This window comes from Musca autumnalis, unplaced genomic scaffold (genome assembly GCF_047663935.1).
Source record: "Musca autumnalis isolate F117 unplaced genomic scaffold, ASM4766393v1 scaffold_1, whole genome shotgun sequence".
Lineage (NCBI taxonomy): Eukaryota > Metazoa > Arthropoda > Insecta > Diptera > Muscidae > Musca > Musca autumnalis.
Genome location: NW_027411644.1, coordinates 248337030 through 248356134, shown reverse-complemented (window position 1 = coordinate 248356134; position 19105 = coordinate 248337030). Strand labels below are relative to the sequence as shown.

Sequence of the window (19105 nt, the reverse complement as noted above, 5' to 3'; positions counted from 1 at the left end):
AACATTGCCTACTCCATGCTAACAGCCGCAAAATCAGTACTTGGATATCAGAGACCTCCACCAAGGAATCCATGGTATGACCAGGAGTGTCGTGCTGCTACCGAAGAGAAAAATGTGGCATATAGGGCTACTTTACAAACCGTAGCAACGCGTAGCGCACGAGAGAGATACAGGGAGAACGAGAGAGAGGAGAAACGTCTTTTCCGCAGGTAAAAGAGAGAGATGGAAAATTAGGAGTGTGAAAAAATCGAGATGTACAGGAGCCAGAATGAAGTCCGAAAATTCTACCAAAGAGTCAAGCATCAGACTGATGGCTTTGGTACAGGCACATCCTCCTATAGAGACCAGCAAAGTAATTTGGTAACTGATACAGATAGTGTACTCAGGATATGGAAAGAACATTTTTCAAAACGAGTACCCGACTATTGGAACCTGAGTATCCTGTGACCTGTCCACAAGAAGAGAGATAAGACTGTATGCTCTAACTATAGGGGCATAAGTCTACTCCCTAGTGCCTACAAGATCGTGTCAGGGATATTGTGCGAACGACTAAAGCCTATGGTCAACGAAATAATTGGACCCTACCAATGCGGCTTTGAACCTGGCAAGTCCACCATTGACCAGATATTTACCCTGCGGAAATCCTGGAGAAGACCCAAGAGATGCAGATCGACACCTACCACTTTTGGTCGATTATAAAGCAGCCTTCGACAGCCCGCTATGTTTAAAGGTATTCCAAGTCATGTCTGAGTTTGGCATCCCCGCAAAGCTCATTCGGCTTTTTAAAATGACTCTAACTGACACAAGATCTTCAGTTAAAATAGAAAAGAACCTCTCCGAAGACTTTTGTACCAAAAGAGCTTTCAGGCAAGGAGACAGCCTTTCGTGTGATCTTTTCAACATCCTTCTAGAAAAGGTTATACGAGAGGCAAATGTCAAAAGAAGTGGCACAATCTACACCAATAGCCACATGTTCCTGGCTTATGCTGATGATATAGACATCATGGAACGATCAGTAAAAGAAGTAACCGATACCTTTATGAAGGTCGAAGGAGAATCTGGATACCTTTATGAAGATCGAAGGAGAATCTGCTAAAGTGGGTCTGGCGGTAAACGGCGAGAAGATCACGTTGATAGTGTCGACGAGCAATGCGTTCATTGAGCTCCGACCAACTGTTGAAGTTGGTTCCTATAATTTTGAGGTAGTAAAAGGCTTCGGATACCTCGGCACCGCCGTAAACACGACATCAGTTATGAAATAAAAAGAAGAATTATATTGGCCAACATATGCTACTTTGCTTAAGTAAGCACTTCAAAAACAAAGCCACAACATGTCTAACAAAAATAACGCTTTACAAAACACTGATACTACCCGTGCTGATGTATGGTTTGGAAGCCTGGCTACTGGCGCAAGCAGATAAGGCAGCGCTTGGCGTGTTTGAGAGAAAAATTCTTCGAAAGATGTACGGACCGATCTGCGTTGACGGTGAATATTGACGTCGTATGAACCAGGAGCTGTATCTGCTTTACAACGACATCAATATAGGTAAACGTATCGAGAGCAGCGATTGCGTTGGCTAGGCCATATAATAAGAATGAGCTATGATAAACACGCTAAAAAAGCGTATAAATACGGTCCACATGGCGGTGCACGCAGAATTGGCACCACCGTAAACACAACAAACGATATCAGTTATGAAATAAGAAGAATTGTATTGGCCAGTAGATGCTACTTTGGCTTAAGTAAGGACTTCAAAAACAAAGCCACAACACGTCAAACAAAAGTAACGCATTACAAAACACTGATACTACCCGTGTTGATGTATGGTTCCGAAGCCTGGGTACTTACGCAAGCAGATAAGGCAGTGCTTGGCGTGTCTGAGAGAAAAATTCTTCGAAAGATGTACGGACCGATCTGCGTTGATGGTGAATATTGACGTCGGATGAACCAGGAGCTGTATATGCTTTACAACGACATCAACAACAACAAGGCGCGGTATTCCAGAAAGCGAAGCACTAAACAGAGAGAATTGGAGATCTTTTCTTAGTTCGGTCTATGGAACAAATGTTCTGTAATGCGCCAGCTAAGCATGTAAGTAAGTAAGAAAGCAAGTAAGTAAGTAAGTAAGTAAGTATAATAATTGTTCCACAAACATCCCTGGAGGGACAAGGGGGACTTCTCTCATATCAATGAATGCACCCCGATTCATATTAGCTCAATGATATGGGACCTACTGTTTATCGCCGAGTCCGAACGGCGTGTCTAAGACACCACTTGTAGAGAAGCTTTACAAGGCTGTAAGAAAGTAAGTAAGTAAATATGTAAGTAAGAAAGTAAGTAAGAAAGAAAGTAAGTAAGTAAGTAAGTAAGTAAGTAAGTAAGTAAGTAAGTAAGTAAGTAAGTAAGTAAGTAAGTAAGTAAATATGTAAGTAAGAAAGAAAGTAAGTAAGTAAGTAAGTAAGTAAATAAGCAAGTAAGTATGTAAGTAAGTAAGTAAGTAATAAGTAAGTAAGTAAGTAAGTGAGTAAGTAAGTAAAAAAGTAAGTAAGTAAGTAAGTATGTAAGTAAGAAAGTAAGTAAGTAAGTAAGTAAGTAAGTAAGTAAGTAAGTAAGTAAGTAAGTAAGTAAGTAAGTAAGTAAGTAAGTAAGTAAGTAAGTAAGTAAGTAAGTAAGTAAGTAAGTAAGTAAGTAAGTAAGTAAGTAAGTAAGTAAGTAAGTAAGTAAGTAAGTAAGTAAGTAAGTAAGTAAGTAAGTAAGTAAGTAAGTAAAAAAGTAAGTAAGTATGTAAGTAAGTAAGTAAGTAAGTAAGTAAGTAAGTAAGTAAGTAAGTAAGTATGTAAGTAAGTAAGTAAGTAAGTAAGTAAGTAAGTAAGTAAGTAAAAAAGTAAGTAAGTAAAAAAGTAAGTAAGTATGTAAGTAAGAAAGTAAGTAAGTAAGAAAGTAAGTAAGTAAAAAAGTAAGTAAGTAAAAAAGTAAGTAAGTAAAAAAGTAAGTAAGTATGTAAGTAAGAAAGTAAGTAAGCAAGTAAGTAATTAAGTTAGTAAGTAAGTAAGAAAGTAAGTAAGTAATTATGTAAGTAAGTAAGTAAGAAAGTAAGTAAGTAAAAAAGTAAGTAAGTAAAAAAGTAAGTAAGTAAAAAAGTAAGTAAGTAATTAAGTTAGTAAGTAAGTAAGTAAGCAAGTAAGTAAGTAAGTAAGTAAGTAAGTATGTATGTATGTAAGTATGTATGTAAGTAATATTTTGTCCAAACTTAGTTTAAGTTCGAAGATAAGCCATATAGGGTCACTCCTTCATGTACCTCGCCCACAAAAGTTCAAAAATGTTCGGAAAAATTGTACGCGCGATAACTCTTGATGGGACTGACTGATTTGGTCCATACTTTACACATCCTAATATATCTATCAGATGTAGATCAGGTTCGAATATGGACTATATTTGTCCACTCCTTCGGGTACCTCCCACACAAAATTTCGTATAAGCACACTTTAAGACCTGCTCTCGAATCACTTCGACATTTGTTGAAGCAACTTGCATTAGCTGCCTCTATTACGACGGTAAAAGTTTTTTCAGGAGCAAGGCCATACTTCTTGAGAATACAGCCCAAAAAGGCACAATAACTCTCGAACTAATAAACTGATTTGGTCCAAAATTTGGTCCCCGTCATATTTTGTCCAAACATAGTTTCAGTTCGAAAATGGGAATACCGGTACACAAATTCCGGCACTTCCCCCAATATTTAAAAAAAAATCACTAAAATGGAATGCTCCATATCTCTTGTTATCTCTTTAAGGTACCTCCCCCACAAAAGTTCAAGATATGTATCTGAGTGCAGTTTAGGGTCGGTTCAAAGATCCTTTGGAAATGCATACCGATTCTGTTCGTTGGGGCCCTGTTTATGCATCTTGGCTGTCTGTCCATGCTTCTTGGCATACTGGCCCAAAAGTTATACGTTGATCCACTGAAATGACTAGTGGGCGCGATATCTATCGAAAAGATCCACTTCCATAATGGACCAAGTCGGCCCATTCCTGTAAGTACCTCCTCCGCAACACTTGTGAACTTTAATCCTAATCCACATTTTTGTGAGCAAGTTCGAATGTCCAAAAGACCCAAAATACATTCGATCTCTTTAGAGTTTAAATTCACATAGGTTAAGGGTATATCTCTGTCGACTGATACTTTTTTTCTTGTTTTTTTCTATTTTTCATTAGATGGCTGATAAAAAAAAAAAAAAAAAAATACAAAAGATGTTTTCCATTTGGACCAATATTAATGAAGTTAGGAGTATTTCTTTCCATATAGTTTTTATAGAATTCGACATTTTCAGGCCGAGATATTTCAGGAACCGTTAGTAAAAAAAAAAATTTAAAAAAATCTGAAAAGCAAACATAAAGGAAAACAAAACCCACTTTTTTTAAAGTGTCCGATTTCACTCAGAAATCCCTATATATAAATTAAATATGTAGGCAATTTATATCCCTGAATGTTATTAACAAAATGTGAAGTATGCATAAAGATGTTTATTGAACATAACAATTTACTTAAAAAAATATATTAAACCGTCACGTAGATTGCTGTAAGCGTTGTAAGCCACTCTTCTTAGACAGCATACCAAATATCCAACGTTAAACAATTTTCCGTATTGTTACGGCCATGGAATGGATTGGCCATTGTTAAATTCTTGTAATCAATTAAATACGATGGTACGCGGACTACATTTTCACAATAATATCCGGTGTTATTGCAGTTGGGTTTTTCATTTGCCGATTCATGAAGGCAGCGATCGATGAGAGTTGTGGCACGTTGAACATTTGAAATTGTGCTATTTTGTACCGAAAAACTGCATTCATTCGACTGTTTTACAAAGACATTCGAATTACCCTTAGCTGTTTCCAATTGAGTAGAGAATGTCTTTTGGCTGCTCAGAGTATAGGCATTTGAAGCGGATACCTAGAAAAGAGGAGATTATATATTTGTCTTTTATTTGTGACAAAAATGGGGCCTTACCACATCAGCCAAGCACTGGGTATAATTTACAGGATGTGAAAGATTAAATTGAGCACGACAGGTGGAAATACCCTTTTCAAAATTGCCAACATAATAGTTACTCAAACTACGATTGGTTGCACTCATATATTGGACTAATGTATTCACTTGTCCTCTATACCATGTCATGCAACGTTCCATTTCACTGTCTGCAGCAGCTTCTGAAGGTATCAACTGTTTGTACTTCAAGACACATTGTCGGCTAAAATCACTCAACACGGTTAGGGGTTCCAAATTTTCATTAACACGTGCGATTTCATTTACAAGAGATTTTTGGTGTATTTTAATGGAATTAATTCGTTCCAAATAGGCATCATAGAACGATTCAATTTGAAGATTATAAGTCCAAATGTGCAGGTTGTTTTGACGTCTTACAGCTTCAACGTATTCGTCGTTACGTATAAGGGAACTATTTTGGCTGTTATAATAATTTATTAGGCCAGTCTGGAAATTAAAAAGGAGATTTGAATAAGTTAAACTTTTGCCAAAACTAAATCGAATTTCTGCTTACAGTTTGTTGGGCCTTGGCCATAACAACCACTAATGCCATGAATGTGAAAATCTTCTTTATAAAGGCCATGTTATCCTTTTCGCTGCAACAGTTTCGTACGAATGACTCCTGAACAACTGTTACCTTAATGCAAAAGTGCACTGATTTTTATATGGGAATTTCCAATTTTATCTTCCACTCATCTTTAAGATATCTGTTATTGTTTTTCGTGTAGTATCTATGAATGTCAGAATTGTAATCAAAACACAACTTTTTCTGGGAAAAAATTGTTAATAAAAATATTGTTTATTAGAACAACTGGTACCCTTTTATAATGTTTAACTTTTACGGTATAATATAGTAAGTAATTAATTTAATTATAAACATAAAAGCTAAAAGATAAGTTTTCTTTTCAATGGGGGAGTTTCTCAAAATTGACAATCTGATAAAGGTTTCCTTCTGTTATCTACATACACATACTTGTTATTCACATCAGTTTATGATTATGAATTAGTCAGGCTTCTTATGGCAGTACCTCAGATTCTTTGGGGGTTCCCAGCACCAATTGAGGGCTATTTGCATGGAGTGGGTAATATTTTACAATTTGGAGGAAAACAGAAAAATAGACAAATTAAATAAATACAAACAACAACAAGTAAAAAGCATTAAGTTCGGCCGAACTTTTTATACCCTCCACCATAAAATATTCTGAACTAAAGCGGAATAATTATTCTCTTTCCTGTCCACAATTTTAGGCGGAGATATTTTGTGACCGCTGATAAGGTAAAAAAAACATAAAAAATGTATTTAATCAGTCGAGAACCTTATATAAGAGTGGACTTATGTTTTTGGTTGAGAAGTTTTTTGACCACTGGGAACCTCAAATGTGGAATTGCAGGTATTTGGGTCAAAAACTGTAGGTAAAATCCAAAAAACCGGAAATCGGGAGGTACCGATAGAACTATGTTGACAGTTTTTCAAATTACAAATAGTTCGGTCAAAAATACCGAAAATGAGGAGGCACCTTTTTATGGGGCTTTACAAAAACATGGACCTATGTTTACAATTTATATAGGGGGCTATACAAAACCATGGACATATGTATGTTGGCAGTTTTTGGTGAATATGTCGTGTGGCCACTGGGAACCTGAAATGTCCACTTACAAATAGTTCTGTCGAAAATTGTAGCTAACACCATCAAAATACCGAAAATCGAGGGGTACCTTTATATGGGGGCTATACAAAAACATGGACCTATGTTTACAATTTATATAGGGGACTATACAAAAACATGGACTTACATTGACAGTTTTTGATGGAGATGTTTTGTGACCACTGGGAACCTCAAACGTCAAAATACAGGTAGTTCGGTCGCAAAATGTAGCTACAACACTTAAAATACCGAAAATCGGGAGTTACTGTTCCAAAACGTGGACCTATGTTTACAGTTTTTGGAGGAGATATTTCAAATGCTAAATTACAGGTAGTTCGGTTACAAATTTTAGTTAAAATTCTGAAAAAAACAACCGAAAATTGGGAGGTACCGTTATATTGGGGCTATACCAAAACATGGTCCTATATTGACAATTTTTGGTGGAGATGTTTTGTGATTACTAGGAACCTCATCTGTCAAATTACAGGTAGTTCGGTCACAAAATGTAGCTAAAATCCTCAAAATAACCAACATCGGGAGGTACGTTATATGGGGGATATACTAAAACATGGACCTATTTTGACGGATTTTAGTGGAGATATTTTGTGACCACTGGGAACCCCATTTTTAGACCAAACGTTATTTACAGGTAGTTCGGTCAAAAAATGAAGCTAAAATCCTCAAAATACCGAAAATTGGGAGATTATGGGGGCTATACCAAGCCTATGGAAAAATTATACTCAGGTGCAAATATATAGCGCTCTAGGTCAATTATTGCGAACGCTAGAGTGATTTCAACAGACGGATACACAGACAGACTGACATGGCTAGAATTTTATCCTGATCAAGAATATGTATACTTTATATGGTCGCAAATGATTATATACCCTACATAGTCCCAATTTACATTGGGCGAGTTTACTTGCGGCAATTGTCATTTTGTAGGAGAGAAAGGTGAGGCATATGGTAACCCTTTGCCTCTCAGCACCCTCTCTCACCTACAAACTGACAATTGCCGCAAGTAAACTCACCTAATGTAAATTGGGACATACTATGGTGGAGGGTATAAAAGTGACTAAGTCAGCTTTGTGTTCGGTTAAAGCCCTCTGTCTACGGCTGCTCAAAAAACTGGTATAAAAATAGTATTTTTGTAGGTTACAAAAAAAGTTTACAAGTATCCGTAAATTGTTAGGCATTCTACTGACTCATCTAATCAACACAATCTACACGAAGCAAAACCATATTCATATATTAAAAGGACACGACTAGGGTGGGGTTTTAGAACCTTCCGGCCATTATAAAGGGAAATACAATGATAGGTATAATAAATAAAAGCAGTAAGGGAAGGACCAAATATATGTAAATAAATATCAAATTAAGCCGATAGGCGTTTTAAATTAAAAAAAAAAAAATAAAAGATCAAATCAAAACAAATTTCTTTGTATACCCTACACCACTATGTTTGTAACGCATCGAAATAATGGCCGTAGACCCATACCAAATGTATATACCAAAATGAATGTCTCGACGAGCTTAGTCGATCTGGCTATGTATGTCCGTCCGTCCCTCCGTCGCAATTTTGATCGGATCGTCACCAAATTTTGTGGGTTTTATTTCAAAGCGAATATCTCCGCATCTATAAGGGGTATATTAAAAGCAAAACCTGCTAATGAAAGTAGAATATATCACCTTTACAACCAAGTATAGAAGGTTGGTGGTCAAACAACGAAGATATCGCAATAGTCGCTAATACAACCCAACTTTTAATTTTTGCGATTTTAATTATAATGACGAATATCACAGCTTTGGTTGGTGAGCTTCCAAAAGCAAAGCCTGACTATGAAAGTAGAGAAGAGAAAATCGCGTTACAGGTCGCAATTTTTATCGGATCGTCACGAAATTTTGGGGGTTAATGGGGGTCCCACAGAGGAAGAAGGCTATTGATTTTGATGATGGTCGGATAATATTTAGGGGTCGGAATGGGCAAAACTCTTTTGGAGAAAAGGTCAACGTTTTATTTCAAAGCCAATATATCTGTTTCTTTAAGAGGTATATCAAAAGCAAAACCTGACAAGGAAAGTAGAAAATATCACCTTTACAACAATGTAAAGTAGGTTGTCGTAGGTGGTCAAACAACAGAGATATCGCAATAGTCGGTAATGCATCCATTTTCCGATTTTTTTGTAATCACGCTACAGGTCGCAATTTTGATCGGATCGAATTTTTTGGGAGTTGATGCGGGTCCCTCCGAGGAAGAAGCCTATTAAGAGTCGGAATAAGCAAAAAACGTATGTGGAGAAAACTCAACGTTTTTTCTTATGCGAATATCTCCGCTTCTGGTAGGAGTATTCCAAAAGGAAAGCCCGTCAATGGAAGAAGAAAAGATCTCCTTTATATTGGTGCAAAGTATGTTGGCGTAAGTGGGCAAACAACTGAGAAAAGTCAGTATTATATCCAATTTTTCCATTTTTTGTAATCACGCTACAGGTTGGAATTTTGATCGGATTTAGGGGGTTGATGGGGGAAGAGGAAGAAGCCTATTTATTTTGGTGATAGTCGATAATATTGTTACGGAATTAGATTTAACTAATCTCCGTGTAGACGTTGTTTTATTCCCCGATACGATTTGTACCAAATAAAACAGGGTTCGTTTTAGATTACGTTTCTACAATGCTTTATTTACTTTATTACACTTATTCGGAGCTGACTGTTATAGCTAAGTACACAGCTCTACTTTACTTCTTTACTAGTCGATGTTTACACTTCGGTATAAAATTCACAACTGCTCACTGTTTGGCCGGCATCTCATATTTATACCCAAAATCTCTTTGGTCTAGAATTATCTAGAAATCTGGCAACACCTCGAATCTTTGCAACGAACACACAGACGCACATTCGCACTAAGCGAACAACCATACTCACATACATACATGGGGGGAATACAGGCGGACGACAAGCAAAGTAATGACATAATTACAACAACAAACAAATGCAAGAAAGAAGTAGCAACTAAACGATAATTTCATGATTATGGCAAAACAAAATAAAAGCACATTAATGAAAGGTAAAGTAACATCTAGAATAATGAAGATAATTCGACATGATAATTGTTGTTGCTTAAATAAAGTAACTGCGTAATAAAACTTTACGTTACAATTCAAATTTTTAAATTAACGGAAATTAAACTAAATTAACTTAAACCTATCAGTTACATTCGTAACAATATTTAGGTCGGGATGGGGAAAACTCATGTGGAGACAAATTCAAAGTTTTATTCTTTGTGAGTGTATTGGTTTCTAGTAGGGGTATTCCAACGGCAAGGCCTGTCAATGGAAGAAGAAAATAAAGGGTGTTTTTTTAAGCTAGATAGAACTTGAACTTGTAAAAAGTAACACCAAAAATTAAATTTTGACAAAACTTTTTTTTATTTGTTTCAGTATACTCTGACAAATCATCATGAATAGACTCACGCTTGAACAACGCTACGAAATTATCCAAATTTACTTTGAAAATCAGTCGTCGATTCGACCCGTTGTTTTATCGCAAAATTGTGTTCAGCGATGAGGCGCATTTTTGGCTTAACGGGTTTGTTAATAAGCAAAATTGCCGCATATGGAGTGAGACCAATCCACAAGAGACCCTACAGACTCCATTACATCCAGAAAAATGCACCGTATGGTGCGGTTTGAACGCAGGTGGCATCATCGGACCTTATTTCTTCAAAAATGAGGCCGGAGCTCGCGTTACGGTCAATGGAGATCGTTACCGCACCATGATCAATGATTTTTTGTTTGAAAATATAGATGACATTGATCCGGAGGAGATGTGGTTTCAACAGGATGGCGCTACGTGCCATACGGCGAACGCAACCATCGACTTATTGAAATCAAAATTTGGCGATAAGTTGATTTCGAGAAGTGGACCTGTCAATTGGCCTCCAAGGTCGTGCGATTTGACACCTCTCGATTATTTCCTGTGCGGCTACGTGAAGTCACTGGTTTATGCTGATAAACCAGCAACAATTGATGCCTTGGAGGCCAGCATTGTTCGTGTTATTCGTGACATACGGCCAGCAGTGCTCGAAAAAGTGGCCAAAAATTAGAAGTCCAGAATGCACTTCGTCAAGAACAGCCGCGGTGCCGATATGCCCGAAATCATTTTCAAATGTTAATGTCACGTATTGATCTTTCGAATAAAAAAAATTTGATTACAATTTAATTTTTTGTGTTATTTTTTACAATTTCAAGTTCTATCGGGCTTAAAAAAACACCCTTTACATATATGGATACTTTTTTTGCGAGAAAGTTTTCTATCTGCTGGGAACACAAAACTAACAACCAATTTGGCAGGAAAATGTGACTATAATCTTCAAATATTCTTAAATCGGGTAGTACCCCTACATGGGGTCATAGCAAAACTTCGAGGTATACTGCATGATTTTTTTTGCGAGTGATGTTTTGTACCAAATATTAGCCACAACCTTCAAAATACCAAAATTTGGGAGGTACCCTCATATGGGGGTTATATGAAGGCGTGGACCTACGAGGGCGGTTCGGAAACTTCTTAGCCTATCAATGAAAGAGAGTAGTTAGTTTTTCAAAAATATTTTTATTTTTCAATATAATCTTTTGAAACTTCAATACACTTAGTCCAACGCTTTTCTAGCAATTCTATCCCTTAAATAGCTTAAAATAGTTTTCCTCAAGGTCTTCAAAATAGTGGTTTACAACTGTAATTGCATCTTCATTTGAGGTAAAACGCTTGCCAGCAAGGCATTTTTTTAGATTTGGGAACAAGTAAAAGTCACTGGGAGCTAAATCAGGAGAATAAGGTGGGTGGTCAAGCAACTCATACTTTAATTCGTTGATTTTAGCCATTGTTAAAACACTCTTGTGCGCTGGTGCGTTGTCTTGATGAAAAATTATTTTTTTGTGTTGTAAGCCAGGACGTTTTTCTCGAATTTGTACATTTAATTGATCCAAAAGGTTGCAATAGTACTCTGAATTTATTGTTTTGCCATTTTGCAGATAGTCAATCAATAAAATACCATTGAAGTCCCAAAAAACCGTTGCCATAACCTTACCAGCCGATTGAATTTTTTTTGCCTTCTTTGGGACACTTCCTCCAGCTTCAGTCCATTGTTTGGATTGTTCTTTTGTCTCTGGAGTATAGTGGTGGATCCATGTCTCATCAACAGTTATGAAACGACGCTTAAAATCCATTTTATTTCGCTTAAAACGATCCAAACAAGCTTGAGAAATGTTCATTCTTATGCGTTTTTGATCGACTGTTAACAAATGCGGCACCCATCTTGCAGAAAGCTTTTTCATCTGTAGTTTAAATTAAATGGACTCGATCATTTGAGATGCCCATGATATTAGCAATTTCCCTTCAAAATACCGAAAATCGGGAGGTATGTTCTATGGTGGCTATATCAAAATGTGGGCCGATATATCCCGTTTTCAATACCAAACATCCTAGGATTAATATAAACTTCTGCGCTACATTACAAAGCTCTATCTTCAAAATTGCGACCGATTATAGGGCAGGTCGTAAACTATACTTCTCGGAAATTTTGTGTAGGAGGTACCAGAGAGAGTGGACCGATAGAGTCCATATTGGAACATCACCTATGTCTAGTAGAAATGTTACAATGTGCACTGTATGGGCCAAATTGGTCACCCCCTTCAAAAGTAATCGTGCGCATTATTTTTCCAAACATTTTTGAACTTTTGTGTGGGAGGTACCTGAAGGAGTGGACCGATATGGTTTATCTTCGAACTTAAACTATGTTTAGAAAAAATATTACGAAGGCCAAATTTTGGACTCAATCAGCAGATCCACACTGTGTCATAGGGTTTTTGCAACTTTTAGGCTATTTTCTCTAGAAGTATGGCCTGCCCCTGATGAAACTTGCACAGTCATATGGGGCAGTGAATACAAGTTGTTACATCAAAAATCAATGCGATTCGAGAGCAGACCCTAAACTGAACTTTTCTGAAATTTTGTGTGGGAGGTACATGAAGGGGTGGACCGATAGAGTCCATATTGGAACCTCATCTATGTCTGGCAGAAATATTACGACGTGTAAAGTATGGACCAAATCTGTAACTACCTATAAAAGTTATCGTTCGCACAATTTTTTCGAACATTTTCGAACTTTTGTGGGGGAGGTACGTGAGGGAGTGGACCGATATGGTCCATCTTCGAACTTCCACTAAGTTTGGACAAAATATTACGAAGGCCAAATTTTGAAACAAATCGGTTCATCCGTTCGAGAGTTATCGTGCGCACCAACCAGCCAGACAGACAGACGGACATTGCTAAATCGACTCCAAATTGTCTGAAACGCATTACGTCCTAACATACTTGGGTCTAAAACCATTATTTCGATGAGGCACATTTTGCCCGTATGAAAGTGTATATAAGTAAAAGTAAAAAAAAAAATAATATTGATGAAGCCAAAGTTTGCATTATCATAATACGCAAAATATTACAGTGTACCACGAAGTATGACCATAGTTGGACCGAACGAAGTGTTTGTGATCAAAGCTCAAAAATGTGGCTAAACAAGTTAATTTGCGAAGAAGCTATGACCGCGTGAATGAATAAAAATATGTAAAGCACGTTGAAACAAACGAATTTTTTTACGTTGTTATTTGATTGCCACTTAAACCGTTTAAATTACGGATATCTATCTAAAGTAAAAGTAGAATATAAAATGAAGATTACACTTCTAATGTATCACTTTTCAAAATTTCCACTACATCCACCTTTTATGGATGCTGAGATTTTGAAGCCGGATTTTAAGTGTTGTTTGTATTTTTGATTTAACTGGGACGCGCATTCGGGTATTTCAAAAAGATATTTTAGTTTTCTTACGGCCTGGATCATATAAATCACAGATCGTGGAAATACATCCACTAGAACCGCGGAAACGGCTACTGCAAAAATTGAAAAAAATGCGAAAAATGTTTTTGAAAATATGTATCGTATTTTATCGCGTTTTCTGTGGATCGTTTCCTTTTTAATGAAGAAACTGACAAACAACTCGCGTTTTCGCGAAAACAGCGTTTTAAAAAATTTAGTGGTATGAGAGCTGTATCCGATTTATCCCAAAAATAGTGTGTGATGCTACCTACATCCACGGTTCTTGATGGATTTGATCAAAATGGGTTTAGATCGATGTATTTTTCTTGGTTGATAGTGAAATCGGATGCGCATAAAATATGTAAAAATAGAGGAATAACTCCGACCTATTTTTGCTACATTTTCTTCAACTAACAAAATAAATTTGAAAAAAAAAACACTGTGCTACACTGAAAATGCAAACAACTTCTAATGGGAATTTCCTGAAAGTACATATTGAGACTACAAAAACCCTATTTGGGTTTCGGGTTTTTAGATCGGGTTTTGGATTTTATGCCATCATCTAAACCGGGCTAAAACGACACTTTTTTCCATTGGTCTGGGTTTTATCTCAGAAACTAATAAGAATTTTGCTTTGCAGTCTTTAGCAATATTTAAGCCCTAAAGTAGTAGAATTTATGTGTAAAGTAGATAAACTACGAAAGACTGCATCTAGCGCATCAAAATCGTTAAAATATATAAAAGTTTACTCAATTTCTGGAATTCTGGTCAGTATCAGCTAAACTGGTGGAAGTTGAACCAAGTAACCTTTCGCAAAATATTGCAAATAATGTACCCACCAATTCTTTAGAACATTCTGAAACTCTAAAATGATTATTTCACGTTGTTTACGCGGTATTTAATAACATGCCTTCTACAAAACATATTTCAAACAATGTTCGCACAACCAGTTTATTCTCATATTTGGGATTTCAATGCATTGTTGAAATATTTATCAAATTGTAGTTGTAAACTATGCTAGAAAGAACGCAATAGAAGCATTTTACTACAATGAAATGTTTTGAAGAGTTGTGTATTACACATCAGCGAATATTTTTTTTCCCAAAGATAACATTAAGAAAAAATTAACAGTTTTGGAGATACGCTACGAAATATATACAAATTATGGAATTTTTAGATATATTATAAAATTTTTGGCAATAAATGCAGTTTTTCGAGTTCTTTATTCCTCCAAATATTTTCTTCCTGCTCTTATCTACGAGTTTGCTGCAGTGGTCAGATCAAGATTCGTATTGGTTTCTGAGATACAGCCCCGCTTTGCGTTACAACGGCGATATTTAACCATATTTAGATAGGGCCATAAAATCCGAACCCGATCTAAGAATACAAAACCCAAATATGGTTTTTACCTATTGGTCCTTTACTTTAAAAAAATTCTCGACAGAAGTTGTTTGCAAGCGATTAGCTCAAAAATGTTGCACAGTGAAATAAAATATAATTTAAAAAGAAATTAAGTTTCAGTGTTTTATTTAGAAATGCACTTAAAACTAGAAAATACTTTGTCGCTTAGCCTCAATAAATATATTCCTCCTCATGATGGAATCTCTCAAATAAAACGCTTGCATTTAAATTATAAATGGTGGCAAAATTAAACGGCAAGCGTTTTATTTGAGAGATTCCATCATGAGAAAGAATATTACATCTTTGTGTTTATTTCAGCTTTAGTCCATATTTTGTTGTAATTCAATTGTTTGAATAACAACAAAATATTTTAAAGTGGATATGAAATTGATTAGTTGCGGGCGAAGGGTAGGGAATACTATAGTTTCTGTTGTCACCAAACAACTTCATCAGTTCCCTTTTTCGCCGACTCTGTATCGATAAACAGGTCAATAAAGCCATCTAGCAAATTAAATAAAATGAGAAATTTGCTGTATGGCCCTAAAGCTGTTTACCCTACAATTTGAGTCGAACTAAAGAATTTCATATCCACCACTGTTTTTAAGTCGTCTTTGCTTCGCAAAGAATACGAACATAGGAGTGTTGCTTCAATAAGCGGGGGTAAAAACAACAAGAAAGTTGTTTTTGCATTACGCATTGGTTGAAGTTGTTTGGTGACAACTGAAACTATAGTATTCCCTGCCCTTCGCCCGCAACTAATCAATTTCATATCCACTTTAAAATATTTTGTTGTTATTCAAACAATTGAATTACAACAAAATATGGACTAAAGCTGAAATAAACACAAAGATGTAAAATTCTGCAGTCCAACAATAAAAAAACGCCAACGAGAAAGAATATATTTATGGAGGCTAAGCGACAAATTATTTCCTAGTTTTAAGTGCATTTCTAAATAAAACACTGAAACTTAATTTTTTTAAATTATATTTTATTTCCTTAATAAATATGTACAAAAATTGGAAATAATTGATGAAATTGATTATTATTTCATTATTGTTAAGCAATCACATGTGTGTGTGTCTGAGCGTGTCATTGTTCACAACGCACAGCAAACGTTTGCCAATAGTTATTTTAGTTTCGTTGGTGAATGCAACCACTCTGCACAGCATAGCCGAAATACATTTCATCAATCGTACGGTTTTCATCTTTTTGTGTTGAAAAGTTTGTGATTTTGTTTTGGTTGTGAAAACGAAACATTTCAGATAAACTGAAAAGATGGTGGCTTTGTGTGACGTTCATTGCAGACGGACATGGTTACATCGACTTAGAATTTTATTTATTTATTTTATTAATCAACTTTACAATAATTCTAAGCCATCAGGCCAATTAAAATGAATTACATTATATTACATATTTGTATGTCATCACTACTCAGTGTGCATATGAAATAATCCTATTTAGTTACTTAAATTGAATCCTTACATGTAAACAATAAATGGAATACATTATGCAAAGCGCAGATATGTCACTACTCCAAAAAATTTTTATGCTGATCAAGAATATGTACTTTAAAGGATCTCCGACGAATATTTCGATATGTTACAAACGCAATGACAAATTTAATTATACCTTCCATATTATGGTGGAGGGTTAGAAAAAACACATCGAAATTCAAGCTTCAAAATATCTGCATCCATTTTAGGTGGATGCAATGGATATATCATAAATTATACACTGCTATCATGTTGTCCATGATGCTATGATTCTTTTTGCTTGAAATTTAAGGTTAAGCCAGAAATGGGAAGGGAGTATACAAAAATTTGATGCCAACACAGCTTCCAGATTAATTATTTTTAATGGTAGATATTATGAGACCCTCCTAAAACACTTCACTTCACAATTACTTCAATCATATTATATATAATATATCAACAATTGGCAAGTTCTGAAAGGGCGAAACTCCGTTTCATCGATAGTAAAAATTTTTTGAATATGACCCTATGGAAGCAATATCTAAATCTGAACCTATTTCAATTTATTTTGGCCAAATTTTATCAACGGGCTCTTCTTTAGAAGAGTCGAATATTAATTTTTAAAATCGGTTAGCAAATAACATAGTTATAGTGGTTTAACCGTTGGAAAAACGCATTAAAAACAACGGTTAATAAATAGATGTGTTATGCTAGTTCTTTGGCTTTTTATCCATATTGTGTATTTTCAACGTTGGATCCCATGATGCGTATAGTGCACATTAAGGTTTTTTTATTTAATATGTATCATACGCATACGCCGGGGCATCCAAGTTTGGTGATGTTTAATTTGTTTGGTTTAAAGTTGCTGCAAAATAATTTAAACTACTTTGGTGATTCATTTTATTATTTTGTATATATACACATTTTAACAATTTTATTATTTATTATTACCATACTTTCTTTGAAATCTGAATTACATACTTGCGAAACATATGTCAAATGTAATAAATCTAAATAAAAAACTATACCCATCAAATCAATAATAATTTTTACCGCAAATGGGACTTAGATCGATTATTTACAATATATGTATTATTAGAAGAAGAACCTTTCATTTGATAAGGACTGTATTAATTATTTTCCAGTTAAATTAATCATAAAAAAGAACCTGTGGATGGAACCTGAAAAACGAACTGAAGTATAAAAGTTGTGAATTTCATTGACCAAAAACAGTATCAATTTGCGAGCAGAACAATCTAGTAACCATGGCCCGTGTAGGAATATTCATATTTTTTGCAATTTTTATTATTGCAAATGGACAAGGTGTAAGTTTTTTTTTTTATTGATTCCTTATAATAAAATAATGCAAAGACAATTCGTATAGGCCACTGCTGTAAACTACTATGCCCAACGAAATAGTTCCGTCATACGCAACGATGAATACATAGAAGCAGTAAGACATCAAAATAATTTCCATATTTGGTATTTTGATCTGCAAATTAACACCTTTAGAGAGACATATTTGGAGCGTGTCAATGATATTGAGATACAAAAACAATCACTATTAGACGCGATTCAACAGGCAAATGAAAATGTGTTTCCCCTGACGGTGTTGAGTGATTTAAGCGGACAATGTGTTCGGAAGTATAGCCCATTAATACCCTCATTGGTTGCGGCAGAAAGTGAGGTGGAACGTTGTATGGTAAATGCTCGGATTCAAGTGAACTCACTTACCACATATATGGTATCGACTAATCGAACACTGGCCGATTATTACAAAGGAAACTTTGAGAACGGAGTAAAAAATTGTGCTACCAAATTTAATAACACTTATCCGGAAAATTACACACACTGCTTAGCTGATGTGGTGAGTTGGAGAAAAAATACTCTCAAAGACATTTGGAATTATTAAAAGATTTGCTTTATTTATCTCCTAGGTATCTGCTTCGAATGCCTATACTGCAAGCAAACAAAAAACATTTTCAGAGCAATTACAAACCGCCAAGGGTTCCGCAAATTCTTATGTTAAGATTGCCCATGAATGTAGTTTTGCCGTTCAAAATTCCACAATTTCCAATATTCAACGCTCAACTGACCTTATTGGCCATTGCCTCAATGGTTGGGATGAAAACTCTAAATGCATTAACCAAACTGGATATTACTGTGAGCAGGTTCATCGTATGCCATCGTATTTGATTGATTTTTCAAATCTTACAATGCTCAATCCATTCTATGGACAAAAGCAATCAGGTGATTGTTTGATGTTGAATATTGTTAATTATGTCTAAAAATTGTATTGAAAGACGAAATAAAATGAAAGCGAATGCAAGTAAGCGAAATTTTAGTTTCTAATTGAAATAGTAACTGATGGATCAAAATCAGCCAAGTGGTCGAAATCACTGTGCTAGAGGCGCAAAATTAATAACATGCAAACGAATGGAGAAATTTTGCACGAACTCAGAAATTTTGCACGAACTCAGTATGTGTCCATGGGTAATAATGGACATATAACTGTACCTCCCAATATTTGATATTTTGAGGATTTTGTTCATATTTTCAGACCAAATAAACTGAATTTTGGCATTCGAGGTTCTCGTTGTTTATATCTTCTCCACCCACAATTGTGAACATAGGTCAACGTTTTGATATATGTAGGTCCCATATAACTGTTC

General features: G+C 35.5%; 2 protein-coding genes across 2 annotated transcripts; one reads left to right on the top strand and one right to left on the bottom strand.

The window, feature by feature from the left end:
* Positions 1 to 4506: 4506 nt before the first annotated feature.
* On the bottom strand, positions 4507 to 5798 carry LOC141391173 (uncharacterized). Its single transcript, XM_073964081.1, has 3 exons — positions 5559 to 5798; positions 5009 to 5491; positions 4507 to 4951 (listed from the first exon to the last, which is right to left on the bottom strand). Exons 1-3 carry the CDS (start codon positions 5625 to 5627, stop codon positions 4601 to 4603), a joined length of 903 nt encoding a protein of 300 aa, XP_073820182.1. The 5' UTR covers positions 5628 to 5798; the 3' UTR covers positions 4507 to 4600.
* Positions 5799 to 17670: 11872 nt separating this feature from the next.
* Positions 17671 to 18772, top strand: LOC141391172 (uncharacterized). Its single transcript, XM_073964079.1, has 3 exons — positions 17671 to 17758; positions 17818 to 18300; positions 18371 to 18772. The coding sequence occupies exons 1-3, from the start codon at positions 17699 to 17701 to the stop codon at positions 18719 to 18721; spliced, it is 894 nt and encodes a 297-aa protein (XP_073820180.1). The 5' UTR covers positions 17671 to 17698; the 3' UTR covers positions 18722 to 18772.
* The last annotated feature ends 333 nt before the right edge of the window (positions 18773 to 19105 follow it).

What these genes read in the sequence shown, in the direction of transcription:
- LOC141391173 (XM_073964081.1), bottom strand. Translation starts at nt 5,627, where the DNA reads ATGGCCTTTATAAAGAAGATTTTCACATTCATGGCATTAGTGGTTGTT. An exon ending in TGGCCAAGGCCCAACAAACT is followed by an intron (nt 5,492 to 5,558) that starts GTAAGCAGAAAT and finishes TTTAATTTCCAG; the next exon opens with ACTGGCCTAATAAATTATTA. An exon ending in CCCAGTGCTTGGCTGATGTG is followed by an intron (nt 4,952 to 5,008) that starts GTAAGGCCCCAT and finishes CCTCTTTTCTAG; the next exon opens with GTATCCGCTTCAAATGCCTA.
- LOC141391172 (XM_073964079.1), top strand. Translation starts at nt 17,699, where the DNA reads ATGGCCCGTGTAGGAATATTCATATTTTTTGCAATTTTTATTATTGCA. An exon ending in TTATTGCAAATGGACAAGGT is followed by an intron (nt 17,759 to 17,817) that starts GTAAGTTTTTTT and finishes CAATTCGTATAG; the next exon opens with GCCACTGCTGTAAACTACTA. An exon ending in CACACTGCTTAGCTGATGTG is followed by an intron (nt 18,301 to 18,370) that starts GTGAGTTGGAGA and finishes TTTATCTCCTAG; the next exon opens with GTATCTGCTTCGAATGCCTA.